Source organism: Festucalex cinctus, chromosome 1 (genome assembly GCF_051991245.1).
Source record: "Festucalex cinctus isolate MCC-2025b chromosome 1, RoL_Fcin_1.0, whole genome shotgun sequence".
Taxonomy (NCBI): Eukaryota; Metazoa; Chordata; class Actinopteri; order Syngnathiformes; family Syngnathidae; genus Festucalex; species Festucalex cinctus.
This window is the reverse complement of record NC_135411.1, coordinates 21744984-21763243: the sequence shown is the minus strand read 5'-3', so window position 1 is coordinate 21763243 and position 18260 is coordinate 21744984. Positions and strand designations below refer to the sequence as shown.

Below are 18260 nucleotides of genomic sequence, written 5' to 3'. Positions count from 1 at the left end.
ATGGAAAAAAATATTTGATGGAATATTCACAAATATACATATTTGCAACTTATTGGGAAAAAATGCAAAAATATTTTAAATAAATTAGTATATGAAAAATTCAACATTATTATATGTTTACATCCAGACTACAGAAACACTCATTCGATAATCACAATTGTGCGTGCGCGTGCGCTTTGATCGAAGTTGGGCTGTTGGCTCTTCTGTGGGCGGCTGTTCCTTCTTGTTGGTCGCCTCCCTCTCCTCTTCCCTGTCTCCACCGAGGAGAGCACTTGTTCCTCGGGAGTCATCATCAGCATTCACCGCTTGCTGTCATCGTCCAAGCTTAGGAAACGCGACCACATTCAACTGGAAGTTAACGTTCTAAAACCTTCCTCCCTTTCGCCTCCTCACGGGTAAGACGTTCAACCACTGCGACGGTTTTAGTGCGGGCGATATTGTGTGTTTTGTGTGAACAAATGTTGAAAGCACGAAGCTAAACTGGCTAACTTGACCTACTTGCATACGTCAAATCGGTTACAAATGACGTTAATGACCTCTTTCTAGTATGTTTAGCAAATAAAAACACTTTAAAGTATGACTTTAAGTAGTTTAAATCGCTGTTAATGGCTTACAAGTCAACACAGTAGCAAAAAGGTAGCCGAATCACCTGCAGACCTTTGTCAGACTCGGCACCTGTTTATCTCCTCGCCCGAAACTGTTGACTTAAAGTGACACCCTGCTGACTTAGTGCATTTTGCTTCGAATTCCCGTATTTGATTATTAACAGCCTTTATCGTCGACGGTGTGGTGACTGAAGACAACTTTTGTTTGCTTTAATGTTAATGTACTTGTCTCGTCTCGTGCCAGTTTCACCTGTCATGTTGCGCGCGGATTGATCCTCAAAAAGTGAGAGCGAGAAAAAGTAGTGCGTTGGGCTCTGGATTTTCTGGTACTGGCAACATGTAGTTGAAGTGACAAAAATACTTAAATATTAGAAGAAAATATCACGAGCTGAATACACAAAAATGAAGAAAAGACAGAATAATAAGGGGGATTTTTTTTTAATTTTTTTTTTACCATTGATAAAATTATAATGATGAGTTACAAAAGTATTAGGCAAAATTACAAAAGCATAATAGTGTAAGTCAAATCACAAAACTACAATATGAAGAATACAAAAATGTTACAAAATATACGGTCATGATAAAAATATACAAAATATTATATAATAATTTGGAAAAAGACAAAAAATGATGAGGGGAACACAAACATTAGAAGCAATGTGAGAAAACGTTTTTTAAAAAATAGACAAAAAGACAAATTATTAAAGGGAAAATACAAATATATATATATATTTTTTGTGTATTTTTAACTTGATATTAAATATTGTAAGAAGTGGGGAAAAAAATTGATTAATTCAGGTAAAATTACAAAACGTTTTATGAAAATAAATTGGAAAATATAGTAATATTAGAGGACTAATGTGCACAAATATTTAAAAAAAAATAATAAAAAATTATAACAAAAAATATAATTTGGCAACAAGAAAAATAGTGGGGATGTGGTACTGTAACTCAGAAAAAGTAACAATGATTTAGACAAAATGAGGAAAATAGGAAAATCTTTATTTTTAAAGTAAATTAAATGTCATAATAGGTTAAAAAATGATTTAGCAAAAGTACAAAAAATATGTAAAAAAAAAAAAAGTTAGCAAAATATACAGAGATATTAAGGGAATAATACACAACTATTGGAAACAAATTAGAGCTGCCAAACGATTATTTTTTTTAGTTAGATTAATCACATTTTAGAATTTTGATTAATTATGATTAGTTACCTAATTAAAGTTTTTTGCCCTCCAAAATTGAAGTGCACCTGTTATGTATTAATTTTTCCTACATCAATTGTTATGAGTACGTCTTCAATATTTTTTGATACACCGCATTCTCTCATCCTCCTCTTTTTCTAATCACTTAATTACTGCCATAATTTAAAATGGGGGGGGGGGGGGGGGGGGGAAGACCCCAATATTTTGACATGGACAAATTTTCTGAATGTCACACGCAAACATTTATTTAATGCTTTACTTTAATGCGCATAGTTTTATTGCTCATACACAACCTGTGCCACCTTTAATGTAGCCATCTGCTGTCAACCTAAATAATCTTCTGCGGTCAAAATTAATAGTGTGATTAATCTGCATTAATAAATGGTTAATGTGATCATTTTTTTGTGATTAGTCAATGAGTTAATGCTTTAACTTTGACAGCACTAAAACAAATATACCAAAACAAAACATTAAACTGTACTTCTGTGGTGATTCTTTCACATCATATGACATCACATCACTAGTGGCACTCGTTCCACACTGAGAATCATTCACTGTCCAACACAGTTTTGATAGCTGCAGACACAAACATTAGATTTCAAATGTCAAAACCCAGAGGATAGCAACAGGCTGCTCTTGGTGGGACTTGTCTGGACATGTCTGGATGGAGAAGACACTACATTGCATGCCGACTGGTCTCTGTTTGGCTGCAAGCTGCAAAATGTGTGTTACGTACTTTTCCACGGAAACCAGCCGATCATGATCTGTGGCTGTTCGATCAGAGCACCTCTGATAATAAGGTAATTTTAGTCAATAAATGTGCACTAACTTTGCTCAAAAAAATAATTCTTCTAATTTTTGCATATTTGTGTATTTTTCATCAAATTTTTTAGACTTGTCTAAAATTTGCATTCTTATTTATTTTCATTAAAATAATAAGAATAATAATTTTGTCCAGAATTTTAGGAATTTATTAATTTTTTTCCTAGTATTTGTGTAATATTATGGATGCTCAACAAACTTGTGTGCTATAAAAAGTCTACATAGCATTGTTCAAATTTTTCATGTGAAAAATGAGACCATAAATAAAGAAATAATTTCAAAACTTTTGCCGCCATTAATATAACCTAAAACCTGTACAACTTGATTAGAAAAAAAGTAAAATGTATTTACAGAGGAAAAGTAAATAAACAACTGAAATAATTGTGTTCTAATGTGTTTGCATAAGTGTGCACATACGACTGGGGACTTAGGCAGCCGTGTTCAGAATTAACCAAAATCACATTCATTTCATATGCATGTTAGATGGGAGCCATCCCACACCTGACACTGTTTAAAGTGCCTTGAGGTTATAGGTTAAACCAATGTTGGGAGAAAGTGTTGAACAGGGATGTGTAGACTTTATACATCCATTGAATATTTGCTAGCAAGCAGATGGAATATTGATCGTCTGTCGCAGTCTTTGGTGTGCATTTACTTCCCCCCAAAGTTCACTCCACTGTCACTTTCTACTAGTTAACGAGAAAGCTGGGCATCAGTGGAGTGAGTGGACACATTTTACGTGACAAATAGAACCCGAGAAATGGCTTTTTGTGTTGGGTTGTGCGTAAGCTGTGTATGTTGATTTGTTTTGAGGATTTTAGTGTTTGTACATTGTGCAGCACCGGCAGGCCACCTGGCAGACTCGCTGGTCTAGTTCCTTGTGTTGTGATGTGGGTGAATGACCTGTATTTCACGCTGCCTTCCTTCCGCTCAGTCTTTTGAGGTGTGTCCCTCCCCACACAACGCATCAGTGGTGGGAGGGAAGGAGGCACGTTTCACATGTATTATATGGTACTATTACTATGCCACAAAAGTCATACAATATAGGTTGGATGATGATCCCAAAACCGCAGACACGAATAAGATTTTAACTCTTTATTCGCATAACATCGAGAGGCGTAGAACTAACTTGACTAGACGAGAAAATGACGAGAATATATCGAGAATCACGAGACGCTAAGCCAACTTGGGCTGTGGAGGTGCACAGAGGAACAGAGGTAATAATCCGACAAAAACACACACTTCTCAGTCCGTAGTCACAGTACAAGTATATCAAAAAATGTGTTCGTATTATATATACAACAGTGTACAGAACTTTTTTCAGGGCTCGGGCTAGCTTGATGCTACCTACATGCTACCCAAACCAGCATGCTGTTCAATCCTGCTGAAAGTGAGACATCTTCCGCGGTGCCTTTTATTGCTTGTTTTGCACTTCAAACAGCTGCCATGTGCTCGTTATGACGATATTAAGATGTGCGCACCGCACCCTCGGCAGGTATGAGCAGATGAAAGCCGACTGCTGATGTGCCGTCCCATCTGGGCCGTGACGGCGTTTCCCACAGTGCACTTCCAGTGTTTGCCGGGGAGCTGGTCCGACCTGAGCTCCTGGCCGGTCTCCGTTGATTTTTGCACCGCTGCCGTGTTTGGATTCGAACACTCTGTTCTTGTCTCCCTTTGCAGGGAGCTGCTGTGTCAACACACTAACACTACTCTAAATCATTCAGCCCCTCTCCTGTGTTGTCCCTCTGGGTTCGAGGGACCGCTCGAGGCAGATGGCCGACTCTCTTTGAGATAACTTTTAACCTCTGAGCCCATTTTGAACCTCATTGCTAAGCAACACAAACAAAATGACACTGCTACAATGTACAAAGTAGGCAGTTTACAGCTTGTTTACTGTAACAGTGTAAATTTACTATCCCCTCAAAATAAATCAACATACAATCATTAACTCATTCAATCCCAGCAATTTTCACTGATGCAATCCCCTTCACTCACGGCTGTTTTACTGGATTTTGACTGATTTTGCAAGGTCCGCAGAATTGTGTTCTATTGCTATAAAAACATGGAACCTACCCAAAGAAAGAGTAGTCTCTTCTTTCATCAGGAAAAAAGTATATTTCTCTCTGTTTCCGTTTTGCAGCAATTAGCATTAGAATATAGCTAAAGTTCAGCATTATTCACACACGTAAAAACCACTGGCAAAAAGAGCTTGTTGCAACATGGCCTTGGTTGATCTCTTACACTCTGCTGCCATCTGCTGGCTGTTTCTGTAATAACCACCATTGCTTCAACCGTTCTCTTCAGTTCAGGTGCTGCATTAAAGCCTTCTAGCATAAAAAACAACAACAACAAAAATACACTGGTAATATTTAAAATAGAACATATTTATACGTTTTTGGGAGCAAATGAGTTAATGTCGAAACCGCTGGCAACAAAAGTGAGTGTAAATCAAACTTTTACAATTTTTGTTGATCATTTCTAGGATTCTCCATGAAAATGTGGGTGCAAGTTTGGGATTTCCATTACATGCAGCTTTGATTATTCTTTTTTGAAAGATTTTAAATTGCTTTTTGGGGGCCTCAACATGCCTGAAAATTCACTTATTTTTGCAATGTGTTATCACTATTAGTGTGAAAAAAAATGTGTATTTTAGGGCTCCCCAAAACTGACCTGGAAAGCTAAAAAAAAAACAAAAGGAAAAAAAACAAAAAAACTTTTCTCCCTACACACTTGTCACCGATTGAAGCAAAATTGGGTTGACACATTTATCATAACAGGACATGAAAAAGTCCCGAGTACAGATGCATAGAATTCAATAGGAAGTCGGCCATTTTGTTTTTAAGCAACCATTTGGGTGAACTCCAGTGCTTGAACTTTGAACTTCAACTCGGTAATTTGCCGAAATGAGCCCAAATTTAAGTCAAGTCAAGTCAAGTTTATTTATATAGCACTTAATCACACAAAAGTCTCAAAAGGCTTCACATGCCCACAGTTGACAAATAGAAACGACATCCCCTGATCAAACCACAAAAAGGGCAAGGAAAAACTAAAAAAAATAAATAAAATAAAAAACATCAGGGAAAAAAAAAAAAGAAACCTTGAGAAGGGGCCGCAGATGTGGTAATCCCCCTCCCAGGATGACCAGGCTGCAATTTAGCATCTCTGCACAAACTAAACAACACTTAGAGACACGTAAACAGCCTCTCATTTGAATTAAATTGTGGAGGCTTAACACATGTTGTAGATGATTAGTTGCACATTTTGCTCGTCTGTGTGACTACCTCACTTTTTGATGTCTTGCTGCACTTTGCCATTTCATAAAGTTTAAAATTTCACATTCACATGACATAAATATAGCAAGATACAGGAGCAGTATTTGTAGCATTTCAAGTATTTTTTCTTTTGTTTTTGTGATCAGTGTTCCTGATGGCATCCCTGGTTTCCTCTCGGTTCCAGGCATGACAGTCACCCCCAATAAAGACAAAGCTCAGCCTGCTTCATCCTCTAACAAGGACGCTACAACAAGCTTCAGGTGCGCCAGAGGCAGCAACTCTGGTTAACTGGTTTCTCCTCATACTTGACTCACTTTTCACATCCCACACACCGCTGAAGTAACAAACACAATTTCATTTGGTGAAGTGCTAAGCATGTTTATGTGTGGGTAACCTTTTTTAGAGATCAACAGTACTTTTGAATTTAGGAATGTTTCCCCTCTAGCCATTTTTCACCCCCCACAAACAGATCCGGCCCAGCACGAATGGAGGAGGTGGATGGCCTGCGAGGGAGGCTCGTTGTTGAGGATGCCGTTACCTTGGCTGAGCCCATCAATCTGGAAGGTCAGCAGCTCTTATTTGGCACTGGGAAGACCAAGTGGCTTTTTTTCACTACAGTTTTTTTTGACAGGAAAAAATACTTGTTGAATACTGAGTGACTATTTAATTATAATGGATGAGATTTATACATTTCAAGTCAAGTTTAGTTATATAGCCCTTAATCACACAAAAGTCTCAAAGGGCTTCACATGCCCAGAGTTGACAAATATCTTATTTTGTTTTTGGAGCTTGCTGCACTATTCTATATTTATATGACAAATTAAAATCAATTTAAGAAAAATAAATACATACAAAATAAGTGATTTGTACAAAAAACAAAGAGCTCTAATTAACTTGAAGTAGTAAGGGCACTCACACATATCAATTCAAGATATACACATTTTATGTACCTGTAGTTTTTGCACCAGTACGCCCCCAGTGAGTGACAGTGCGCATGTGTCCTCTAGATGGTCATTACTCTCTGCTGCAAGATGGATTGGAGTGTGACAGTCAGAGTCTGGAAGCCGAGTCCTGGAGCGCGGCGGCCGATCCAGACTACATGATAACTCTGGACCGAGAGGCCGTTAAAAGACAGGATGTCATCTACGGTGAGCCAATCATCCAATCACTGTACCACTTAAAGTCTCAACAGGGAATACACATTGTAATTGATGTGCTGTTTCAAAAGCAGTGACCACAGTGCCATATCCTTTCATCACTTGCGATAATTGCAAATTACAAGAAGACGGCGGTGCTTGTAATTATAGTAATTATGTCAGATGTTTTCTTAAACTCATATAGCAGGTGATGTCAAAGAGCTTGCTTCCTGTTAAGGGTATTTCGGTTTATGCGACACCAGATGCTTTCATTGATTTATTCCTGAATGCCTGACCTTCGGTCAGTTTCAGGGTTTTTTTCAAAGAAAATTAGGAAATACAGTAATATGGTAATAATGCAGGGCTCCAGATGCTCCCAAAATTTCAAATCTAAAGTACATTTTTCATCGAGCCTGTGTGTCCAGTAAATTGGCTTGCTTATTTTTATTTATTTATTTATTTATTTATTTAAAGATTCTTGAATATATATATTTTTTGGTGACAATCTTAGGCGCAACACGTCAACCCATTTATCAGTAATATAGAGAAAATGAGTGGAATGAATATTTACTTTGCAAAACAATTTACTGTGTGTGCCCCCACATTTTCTACAAAAAAGGTCCTAATTTTTTTTTTCCCCAAAATAAAACATACTTGCAATAATATACTCCTTCATGAGGTATTTTTTCAATTTAAAAAAACCTTTATTGAAATGTAAATTTAAAGCACGCCTCCTCTTTCAGTGGAAATGTTATTTTAATTTTTTTTGCACATTTCCAGAGCTGATGCAGACAGAGATGCACCACGTACGCACATTGAAGATCCTCCGGCATGTCTACATCCACGAGCTGCGGCAGTCTTTGCTGTTGGATGACGACAAAGTCGGCATGCTGTTCCCTGGGGTGGACGCACTGCTCACGCTGCACCAGCACTTCCTCGACTGCCTCAAACTGCGCCAAAGCCAGAGCCAAGAAGAGGGCAGTCCCAACGCCTACCAGGTCATGGAACTAGGGGACGTAATCATCTCACAGGTAGAACACACGCTGAAGCAAGGATTATCTTTTTATTTACGTCTATGGGGTATATGCCACGGAAGAGACGGGACGTGATTTTACATCAGTTTATTTCCGGTCCGGGTTGCGAACGCGCAACCCAGGGGCACAAATTCGGAAGCACAAGTATTTTTGACGCAGCCCACACGTCGCAAACCGAACCGGAAACAAACTGTTGTGCAAAAAACAGTCCCGTCTCTTCCGTGGCATATACCCCATTAGTGTCTTTTCGTTCGCTGTTGTCAACACTATTATGGAATAGAGGTTTTCGTTGCGAATCCAGCCTCTGCTGTTCTTGATTTCAGTTTTTGTAAAGTAAATTTACCCCAAAAGTGCGGCGTCTACCCCGGAGTGACTTTTTTCTTTTTTTTCCTCTTCATAATGCATGTTTTGACTGATGCAGCTTTTATTACAGAACAATCTTATGTCCAGAAAATAAATGATTAATTGGAGATGGAAAAAAATACCAAAGAATGTGTTTTATTTCATTTATTTTTTAGAATCTTTTGTAATTGTAAAAAAAAAATAATAATAATAATTGTAATGGGAAAGATACCATGGAAAAATCTTAACTCAACAATTGATGTACTTCTTTAGATGGCATAGGATAAATAACATATTAATGTAGATGCGGATGGCTAATATTTTATGCTTTGTGTGTTTTTTCTTTGGTTTGTGATAGTTTTCTGGCTCGGTAGGTGAAAAAATGAAGGAGTGGTACAGCGTTTTCTGCAGCCGTCACAGTGAAGGTGTCAGCTTGTACAAGGAACAGATGCAAAGCAACAAGAAGATTCAAAGCCTCATGAAGGTATGTGAGATGCTAACTCTTGACTAAGTCCTGAAATCTGAGAGGCAGCATTGTTAGTTTTCTGACCTATCCGGACTGGGAGCCAACAGACGGATCAATTTACTGCTGAGAATAATTGAAAGTTTAATGGAGGTATATTATGGAATATAATCTCCGGAGAACCTACTCATTCATCCAAATTAAAATTAAGCAACATTGATCCAAATTAAAATTAAGCAACCAAGTAAATTGATGTCCACAGTTTGGTAGCTTGGCTGGGCCATGAGCCAGAGGCGTTTTCAAGCGATGACTGGACTACACTACTATGGAAAGGATTCTGTGATCATCCACCACTGTTATCTTCCACAGGCCTTTTTGAGTTCACAAGCTCACCAGTGCATTTTATTTTTCTCAAAATGTACCAAACTGTTGATTTGGCCACTCTTAACATTTCAGCTCTTTCTTTGATGGTTTTGTTCTTTTTTTGTTTGTTAGCCTCAAGGTGGGCTGTTTCACCCCGATTGAAAGCTCCTTTGACAGCATGTTGTGTGTTCACAGCAACAGCTTCCAAACACAAATGCCACACCTGGAATCAACTCCAGACCTTTTAACTGTGTATTTGATGACAGGTTAATGAGGGGAGGGCCCATGTTTATATTTTTTATTTTTTGTAGCCTTCTGAGTCAATTCTCCAATTACTTTTGGTTCCCTGAAAAAGAGACAGCTATGTTTTAAAGAGCTGTCATTTCTAAACTCCTGCTCCAATTTGGATGTCAATACTCTCAAATTAAAGCAGAGAGTCTGCACTTTAATTATATATTGATTATATGATTGTATCTTGGATATGTTTTTGTCAACAGCTAAAATAAAATAAAAAAAGAAAAAACGTGTGTCACTGTCCAAATACGTTTGGGCCTAACTGTATGTCTTCCACCAGAAAATTGGTCAGCTGGTCCTGGTGAGAAGACTGAGCATCCCCGAGTGTTTCCTACTGGTGACACAGCGCATCACAAAGTACCCTGTCCTGCTGGAGCGACTCATACAGAACACTGCAGGTAAACAATTATCCTAATTATTATTATCTCATTTGCAGTTGCCAGTATATTCTATCCATAAAACAACCATCAGTATATGGTGCACCTTTCAGTGGACAGCGACGAGCACGAGTCTCTACTCCAGGGCTTGGCGGCCATCAAGGGCACCATCTCCCGAGTCAACGACCACGTCAGGGAGTACGAGAAGGCCACCCGCCTCCGGGAGATCTGCCTGCGACTGGAGCCAAAGTCGGTGGGCAGGTTGAAAGACGGCCAGCTGATCCGGAGGGAGGATCTGATGCAGGGTGACCGGATGCTGCTGCACGAAGGCCCGGTCACCTGGAAGTCTTCTGGCAGACAGAAAGGTTATTGCCAAAGGATGTGCACAGATCAGTGCTGTACAACTTTATGCCTCTGAGTGATGGGCCCTACTCTAAGGTTGTACAGCTGAAAAAAAAAAAAAAAAAAAAAACAGTACGTAATTGTATTTATGACAGTCTTGTTGCCCATTATTAGGTGAGGAATGCTATAATTGGTTGCATGAACTTTAGTGGAAATGGTTGCCAGACTCCTCCCAGTAAGGCACAAGCATGAGATTTTTTAAACTTGATAACGCAAGGCTTTTCTTGAATACCCTTACCCAACTTAAGGAAATGATTAACTTCTTGATTTATAGATAATGTAACTTTGCGGTACAGTAATAGGTAACTGGTGGGTTGATAAGCATTGTGCTTTACCTGGCTAATGCAAACTACTGTGACGTCACGTGGCCTCTACAGTTTCACTAGGCCACACATCAGGGCGCTTTGGTCCAACCGGTCTTGCTACATATTCCAATGTCACTGCTTAAATGTCAAAGATTTACTCTCAGTGCCAGAAGCTTATTATTGTGTATTACATAAACACAGGTCTAAGTTGAAAAATCAATTACTTCTATTTGATTTGCCTCAGACATCCACGCTGTGCTGCTGTCAGATGTGCTCCTGCTGTTACAAGACAAAGATCAGAAGTTTGTTTTCGCTGCTGTCGTGAGTGTTACGGGAAAAAAAAAAACAAATATCATTAATTAATTGAGCTTTAAAAGAAAAAACACAGACCCATTGGTTTATCACGCAGGATAATAAACCGCCAGTTATCAGCCTTCAAAACCTGATTCTGAGGGAGGTGGCTCATGAAGACAAGGCCATGTTCCTCATCTGTGCGTGCACCTCCACGCCACAGGAGGTGTACGAGATGTATGAGCTGCACACCGGCTCCAAGGAGGAGCGCGTTGCCTGGATGGGTCGCATACGGGACGCCATAAACCGGTCAGAATGCTTGTTGTATATATTTGACCTATGATTGACCGTAGAAATATTACTTTGGCAGTATCAATGTGCCAAGCAATTACGTTAGAGTTGAAGAGTTTAAGTTAGACAAAAGTAGTGTTTTGCTGCCATCATGTGGCCTCTTAGTGCCAAAGGTGTGTTGAAGAGAGTTGAAGCAGTTTCATATGGGCAAAAGTAGTACTTTGTTGCCATTTTGGGACATCTAAAAGCAATTAAAAATAAAAACCTTGGTTAGCAAATAGTGGGGAACTTTGTATTCCTGTTAAAATGACTTCTCACTTGAGCCACATATGGTAAAAAATGAGTTTGTCAAATGGCGACGTGATAAACATGTCACTGTTGTAGAAATAAAGGCTTCCCATACATAAAAATGTTAATTGAAATATTCTTCTGGTGCTACCTGCAATTGATTAAACAAATAGCCCTATTTGAGGAAATGGTTTAATTGTTTTCAAAGTGGCGGCTAACAGACGACTGTATCGTTGCGGTCCAGTTACTCGGAGGAGGACAAACACTTCCAGGAGCTGATGAGCAGACTGCAAGAATATCGTGGTAAGAGTCAAGATGTTTTGTGTGTTTCCATACTATTTAACTATTTTACTGCCACACATTATCAAAATAAAAAATCCTCAGTGCCAGCCGATTTCGAGCATTTTAACTCATCTTTCAAAGCAAACAGAATATTGTATTTTAGTACGTATACAACGTGGGTACCACATGAAAGATCGCATTCCATTCTTTCATTTAAAAAAAAAAAAAGTGTGTTTCTACCTTATTAGGTTCTCTAGTAATCACCATTTGAAAATAGGTAATTTGAGTGACATTGAGTGAAAATTGAAAAGATAAGGAGAAAACGTTTTTGTGAAAAGATACATTTTCTCCACTACAGTGACTTTGACACTAATATTTTTTTGTTTAGTGACGCTCCATGAATTAGACTTAATATGACAAAGGCTTTGATTATTCACATCATCCTTGAAGAAGTTCTATTTCATCGGATTTCATCTGATTCCGTCGTGTTTCATTGTAATGCCATACACTGACAGCTCATTGAAAAGAGATACAATGCTGCCATCTGCTGGCCATGGTTAGTGGGTGTTTTTGGTTTCACAACTCAATGACTCGGCAGCGCTGCACTTAGACATTGCACTGGCCAGTGATTAAAAAAAAACAAAAAAACGTAGTTGACGTCATTTAACGTTTATGGCGACATACATCGTGATTTTACTAAACATTATTAAATGTTTTTGGCAGTCAAAACGCTGATAATGCAGTTGTCTTTTTTTATTTTTATTTTTTATTTATTATTTTTTTAATGGATAGAGCGTTTGAAGGTGAGGGACGAGAACATCAAGCTGTGCCTGTCTGAGAAGTTGCACATTTTCAGCGCCATGTACCAGGACATGACTGGCCAAGAGAGCCCCTCAAGAGGGCTTTTGCTGCGTGGAGACCCCACTGAGCTTCAGCAGGGGGAGACGCTGCTCAAAGGAGCCATCAATGAAGGCAGGAGCAAACTCCAAATTTGTCTTTTAACTTGTGGTGATGCTGATAGGGTTCCTTTTATTTCTTTGCTTTACTTCGACAGTGGAAAGTCTTCAAAACCTACTCTTCCGTATAACAAAAGACCCCAGTAACATGCAGGGGGTTGATCATGTGATACAGTGGAGGTCACACAGGAGGGCCGAGACCTCGGGGCCAGCAAACACAAACCCATCTGCAAACACACTGAAAAGTAAGTTACGTCCGACACTGTGTTGGTTTTGTAAAAACAAAAAAAAGTGCACTAAATATTAGGCCATAGAAGCTAATGGAAAGAGTTTTTGAGGTTCCACTCTAACCACTGTGTTGAATTCTTACTCTTACGTGATCCTATACGATAAGATGACCTTCATTATGTTGATCAGATCACACGTCTTCCGACGAAGATGAGGCTGATGGGCTCGGCAGCGTTGAGGCCGACAACGTTCAGCTCCAGGAGACTACGTACTACTCGGAGAGCCATGAGCAGTCTGTAAGTGACGTGATGCTTTCGGCCCACCTACTGATGCATCATCTGAAACCTTCTTTTTGCTGTCTCGTAAAGGCCAACAGCAACACATGGACGCCTTTATGGGCTTCACCTGTCAGCAACTTCCAAGCTGAGGTGACACTTTTTTTTATTTTTTTTATGCACATATTCATACAGGTACAGGCTGCCCTGACTTCACGGTTTGAGGTTACAAACCTTGCAGAATGAACCAACCAGATTGCGCTGTCATAACAGCCTGTGAGGGAAACCATAACTAATGTGCGTTTAAAAGTTGTAATGTTCAAAACTGTATATATACGGATGGGGTGTTGGGGGTCAAAAAGTACATTGTCCACCCCAGCAGCACTGTTGCTGCTGCACCAAGATTACCATTGCTTAAAGTGGATGTCAACCTTCAACATTTCGTCACAATAATATATGTGACTTCACTCGTCTAAAGATGACATTCTGATTAATATTACATTTGTGGGATATGAGCTACGGAGCAATATCCAGCCGTTTTTATCCATCTCAGTGGGTGGCCAATTTGCCACTTGCTATCGACTGAAGATGACATCACAGTTACTCAATAACCAATCACATCGCACCTGTTTTCTGAAGCTGAGCTATGATTGGTTGTTACCTGAGAACTGAGCAACGGTGATGTCATTTTCACTCGACAGCAAGTGGCAAAATGGCCGCCTTCTGATATTGATCAAAACGGCTGGATTTTGCTTCTTATCTAATATTTCACGTAATATTAACCAGAATACCGTATTTCGACTAGTGCGCCTGCATAGAACATATTATTATCAATTTTTGTAGGGTTGACTTCCCCTTTAAAGGGCTATAACTACTGCATCATATTCGTTGGCCTGTCTGTGGGGTTTTGTAATTTGTGTTAGCATTAAGCTAGCAGACATTTGTAAGTAATGTGGTTTGGTTGAATACACGTTTTATTTTCAGTTTTACATTAAATTGAATGTGGAACGGTTGACTAGTTCTACAACTCCTGCTTGCGGTCACTATCTAGCTCTTGTAACTAAAATTTATGTGCCTAACTAAAGACCAAAAAACGGGCTGTGCGACAGCTCAGCTCTCAGAAAAGTTGGGTGACTTGTATTTTGAGATGCCTCTGCCGTTCACATTACCATCATTTCCTCTGCAGGTGTGTGACCATGTTATACTGCTAGCTCAGAGGCTGTATACATTACAAGTAAGTTGTGAGCTGCTTTCCTACCATGACAGCACAAATCACGTGCGCGAAACTGTATATTTTTAAACTCTCGCCTACCCAGGCCATCGTGGCCCAGCAGGACAGTCAAATCGAGCTCCAGCACATCCTGCGGTCGCACGGGGCCAGACCGTCGCGGCCCTCCAGCAGCGCCTTGCTGGAACAGGAGAAGCAGCGCAATCTGGAGAAGCACAAGGAGGACCTGGCTCACTTGCACAAGCTGCAGGCGCAGCACCGCGGGGCGCAGCAGCGCTGGGAGAAAGAGCGAGAGCGCCACAGCGTCTACATGGAGACGCTGGAGGCCCAGCTGAAGCTGCGGGAGGACGAGTGCGTCCGGCGCGAAGGGAAACTCGGCCAGGAGAAGGCTGAGTATGAGAGGCAGTGGGAGAACTACCAGCAGGGGCTGGAGCGCCTCAGGGAGACCACCAAAGCTGTGGAGAGGGAAAAAGAAAGCCTGAATCAGGAGAAAGAACGTCTGGAGGACAAGTTGAAGAAGTACATGGAGGCTGTGAGTGCGGGGGGCGCCAACTGTGATGACTCCGTGAGTTGAACACTTTAATTTATCCCTGTTTTCAAAACCAATATTAGCAGGGACAAATTAGGGGGGGAAAGGAAATATTTATTTTTAACTAGGGCCTGATCGATTAATCGGCCGATTATTGGCCTTCAAACATCAGCCAAAACAATCGGCCAATTGGGCCAAATGGACGATTATTTTGCCCTTAAAACGTTATTCAGGAAAACTGAAGTTTCAGACACTGTGAAAGTACCCTGAATGCACCATTTTGCTTGCGTAGCATTAGCAACTAGCAAGTGAGTAGTGTATTTTTTTCTGTTGTCCCGAGTGTCCTTTAAGCTATTTAATAACACCGTAGTTGGAGTTAATTGTAATACTAAATACACAATGTTAAGAATTGCATCCATTGTATATTTAAAGAAAAAACATGCTTCGTTTTTAAAACATCGCTAGCCTAGCGCTAACAGGAAGTTAGCAAATGCTAACAGGAAGTTAGCATCAACTTAGGGAGTGTTTTTCCTTAAAAACAAAACAAAAAACGAATATCCACACACAAATCTTGTGGGAACACATACCCACAGATGAGATAACACCACGCAAAGGCACACATTCTTCCCAATGTGTGAAAAACAAGTTATTTTAATAGAATTCAATCGCAACTATCTTCTGTGTACGCCAAGTGTGTACGCCATGGATGCATGGCACTACACTGCCCCCAAGAGGCCAAAATGCACAATAACAGTATTTGTTCTTACTGTCTTTTTCAGTTGCTATTATTTTAGTTTATTCTCTTCTTATTTCACTTTCTTAGTGTTTGTATTTTGTCATTGTCCTTTCTAATATTATAAAGTTGATATTTCAAGGATTCAAAGACTTTAAAAAGCCCATTGAAAAGGAATTGGGAAAGGGGTTAATTTTATGCATTATATATATATATTTTTAAATAATCGGCAGATTAATCGGTAATCTGTATTTTTTCTGCCAATAATTGGCATCAGCCTCAAAAAATACATCTCGGTCAGGCCCTATTTTTAACCTTTATTTAACTAGGAAAAAGCTGAAAAATCTCTTATACAAGAGTGTCCTGGACAAGACGGACAGCAAATACATAAAGATGAATGATCTGTGTGGCACGTTTCCTCCCCAGTACATCAACCTTTCCAGCTGCCAGTCATTCAGGGCCAACGGCCCGAACGGCGGCAGCCCGCGTCCGCAAGTCCTGCTGGCCAGCGCCCGCGACACCAAAAAGGAGACGCCGCCCAAAGTCCCGCCGCGCAAGGAGAGCATGAGCGTCCACCCGGTGGCCAAGCCCGAGCTGCCCGTGCACCTGGTCAGCACCACCAACCAGGTACACAAGGCGGCCGGCGTGGTGCAGCAGATCCCTACCAAGCTGGCCACCCTCTCCAAGGGCAAGGACAGGGGCTTCCGTTTGAAGGCGGCGCATCAGAGGGCCCACAGTGCAGGTACTCGTCATCATCATCAGCATGTCGATATCATATCTACTAGTACAGTCCATCTGCTCATCCATCAGTCTACCTACGTTTGACATCTGTGTGCTCGCAGCTTCCATCGATGTGAGCCAGGTTGTGCCCATCAGAGTGACGGGTAAGGAAGGAGGGAGTCTGCGCGCCCTCTCCCAGTCAGGTACAGACAAGACAAGATGGTTTTCAACACAGCTATGGGGTCAACATTTTTAAATCTTGTTTTAAGAACTCATCCGCTTTTTATCATGTCCTGGTGTCAAATTCAAGACCTGGAGCACATATAAACAACAAGCATTTACAATTTAGCTGTCTGTTTTTTTTTTTTTTATTATTATTATTATTAAAGCAATGTACAGAACAATATGGGAAAAACCGATGTTACATCGGCCCGTCATTAATGGATGCCCACCCATTCAGCGCGTCCTTTATGATGCGAAGCCTCAAACAAATACGCCAACTGAACAGGTTAACGTCCATCGATCCAGCTCAGTACAGAAAGTCCTTATCAGTCCGTGTATTATTTCGAGGCTTTGCATCATAAAGCACTCACCAAAAGTGGGAATCTGTCAATGATGTAGCGACGGTTTTGCCCCCTCCCATAATATTTTAATGCCCAAATGCATATACTGTAAGATCCACTCTTTGACAACAAAGGGCTTGAAGTCAACAAAAATAACTACATACTGTTAGCCAGTGCAAGCGGCTCTCTTATAAAATTCCAGTTCTATAATGGCACAAAACTGCCAAGCACCAATTTGTCACACACTAAACGTGTGAGACTTGAGAGTCCTGATGACATCGTAGCACAAAATATTAAATTTGCACATCCAAACTAAACATGACTGCTCCGAGACTGTGCACCAGCGCGTTCTGGATATTAGCAAGCTTGCCCCCGTGGCTTTTAATCATGTTGCACATGCTGTGTACAAAAAAAAATAAAAATGCCGGTGATACTTTCGGCCTTGTTTATAGATTGTAACCTAGCATGTCACTAATAGCAGGAGCATCACATCTGTTTCTGCATGATAAGCACTTAAGTGTAATCCAACCATTGTTTGAAAGTGGCTCTGGATGTTCCCCCAGTTGAGTTCTCATTTATTCACGTAGATGACTCGACTGGACAGGCCAGCAGTGTGAAAACGTCGCAGTCCTTCATGCACGTCCGAAGCGCTGTGGAGGCCCCGCCCCCAATCCCGCCCCCTTTCCCCAAGGAAATACTGGAGAAGCCGAAAGAGAAGGTGATCTTCCTTTAATTCAGGTTATTCTGGACCGAAGAGTGGAAAGACTTTGAGGTACTGAACACAGATGTGTTTTTATCAAAACACTTTTGCGTGACATTAGGAGGGGGAAAGCAGGAGCCATTTTGCACAGTGGAGAAAATATGATGTTCCATGTTATTGATGTTCTTACATTGCCAAAGAATTTTTTTGAAACTTGTATTTTTGATTGAAAATGAAATACTATGCTTTAGTGACCTTTTTAATTCAATGGTGCGTGCAAGCTACTGCAGAAGAGAGTTCAGAACAAAGCACTCCTTTTGAATTAAAACTAACAAAACCTGCTGCAATATTGACATTTTTGCCCTAGCTAATAGTCAATTGAATAATTGAAAAATATTTTACAGTTTTATTGGTATTTATGGTTTTTATGATATAGGTAGTTTAATTTTATTATATACTGTATATTTTTATGTTAAATGCTTTTTTTAAAACCACAAAGAAATATTACTATTTGAGAAAAAAAAACATCCAATAAAGAAATGCTATTTTTGCTGTG

General features: G+C 40.1%; 1 protein-coding gene across 5 annotated transcripts; it reads left to right on the top strand.

Annotated features, from left to right (window-relative positions):
- The first annotated feature begins 187 nt into the window (after positions 1-187).
- arhgef18a (rho/rac guanine nucleotide exchange factor (GEF) 18a) lies at positions 188-18260 on the top strand. Of its 5 annotated transcripts, none has more exons than XM_077523088.1 (20): positions 188-395; positions 6089-6164; positions 6374-6468; positions 6912-7052; positions 7821-8071; positions 8775-8900; positions 9817-9934; positions 10027-10278; positions 10865-10941; positions 11030-11220; positions 11735-11793; positions 12565-12744; positions 12827-12973; positions 13146-13252; positions 13325-13384; positions 14418-14465; positions 14548-15024; positions 16148-16463; positions 16564-16644; positions 17592-18260. In XM_077523088.1, the coding sequence occupies exons 2-20, from the start codon at positions 6091-6093 to the stop codon at positions 17735-17737; spliced, it is 2946 nt and encodes a 981-aa protein (XP_077379214.1). In that variant the 5' UTR covers positions 188-395; positions 6089-6090; the 3' UTR covers positions 17738-18260. The 5 variants fall into 5 exon arrangements, with proteins under 5 accessions (XP_077379214.1, XP_077379211.1, XP_077379213.1 ...); XM_077523085.1 differs by having other exon boundaries at positions 6350-6468; XM_077523087.1 differs by having other exon boundaries at positions 6051-6164.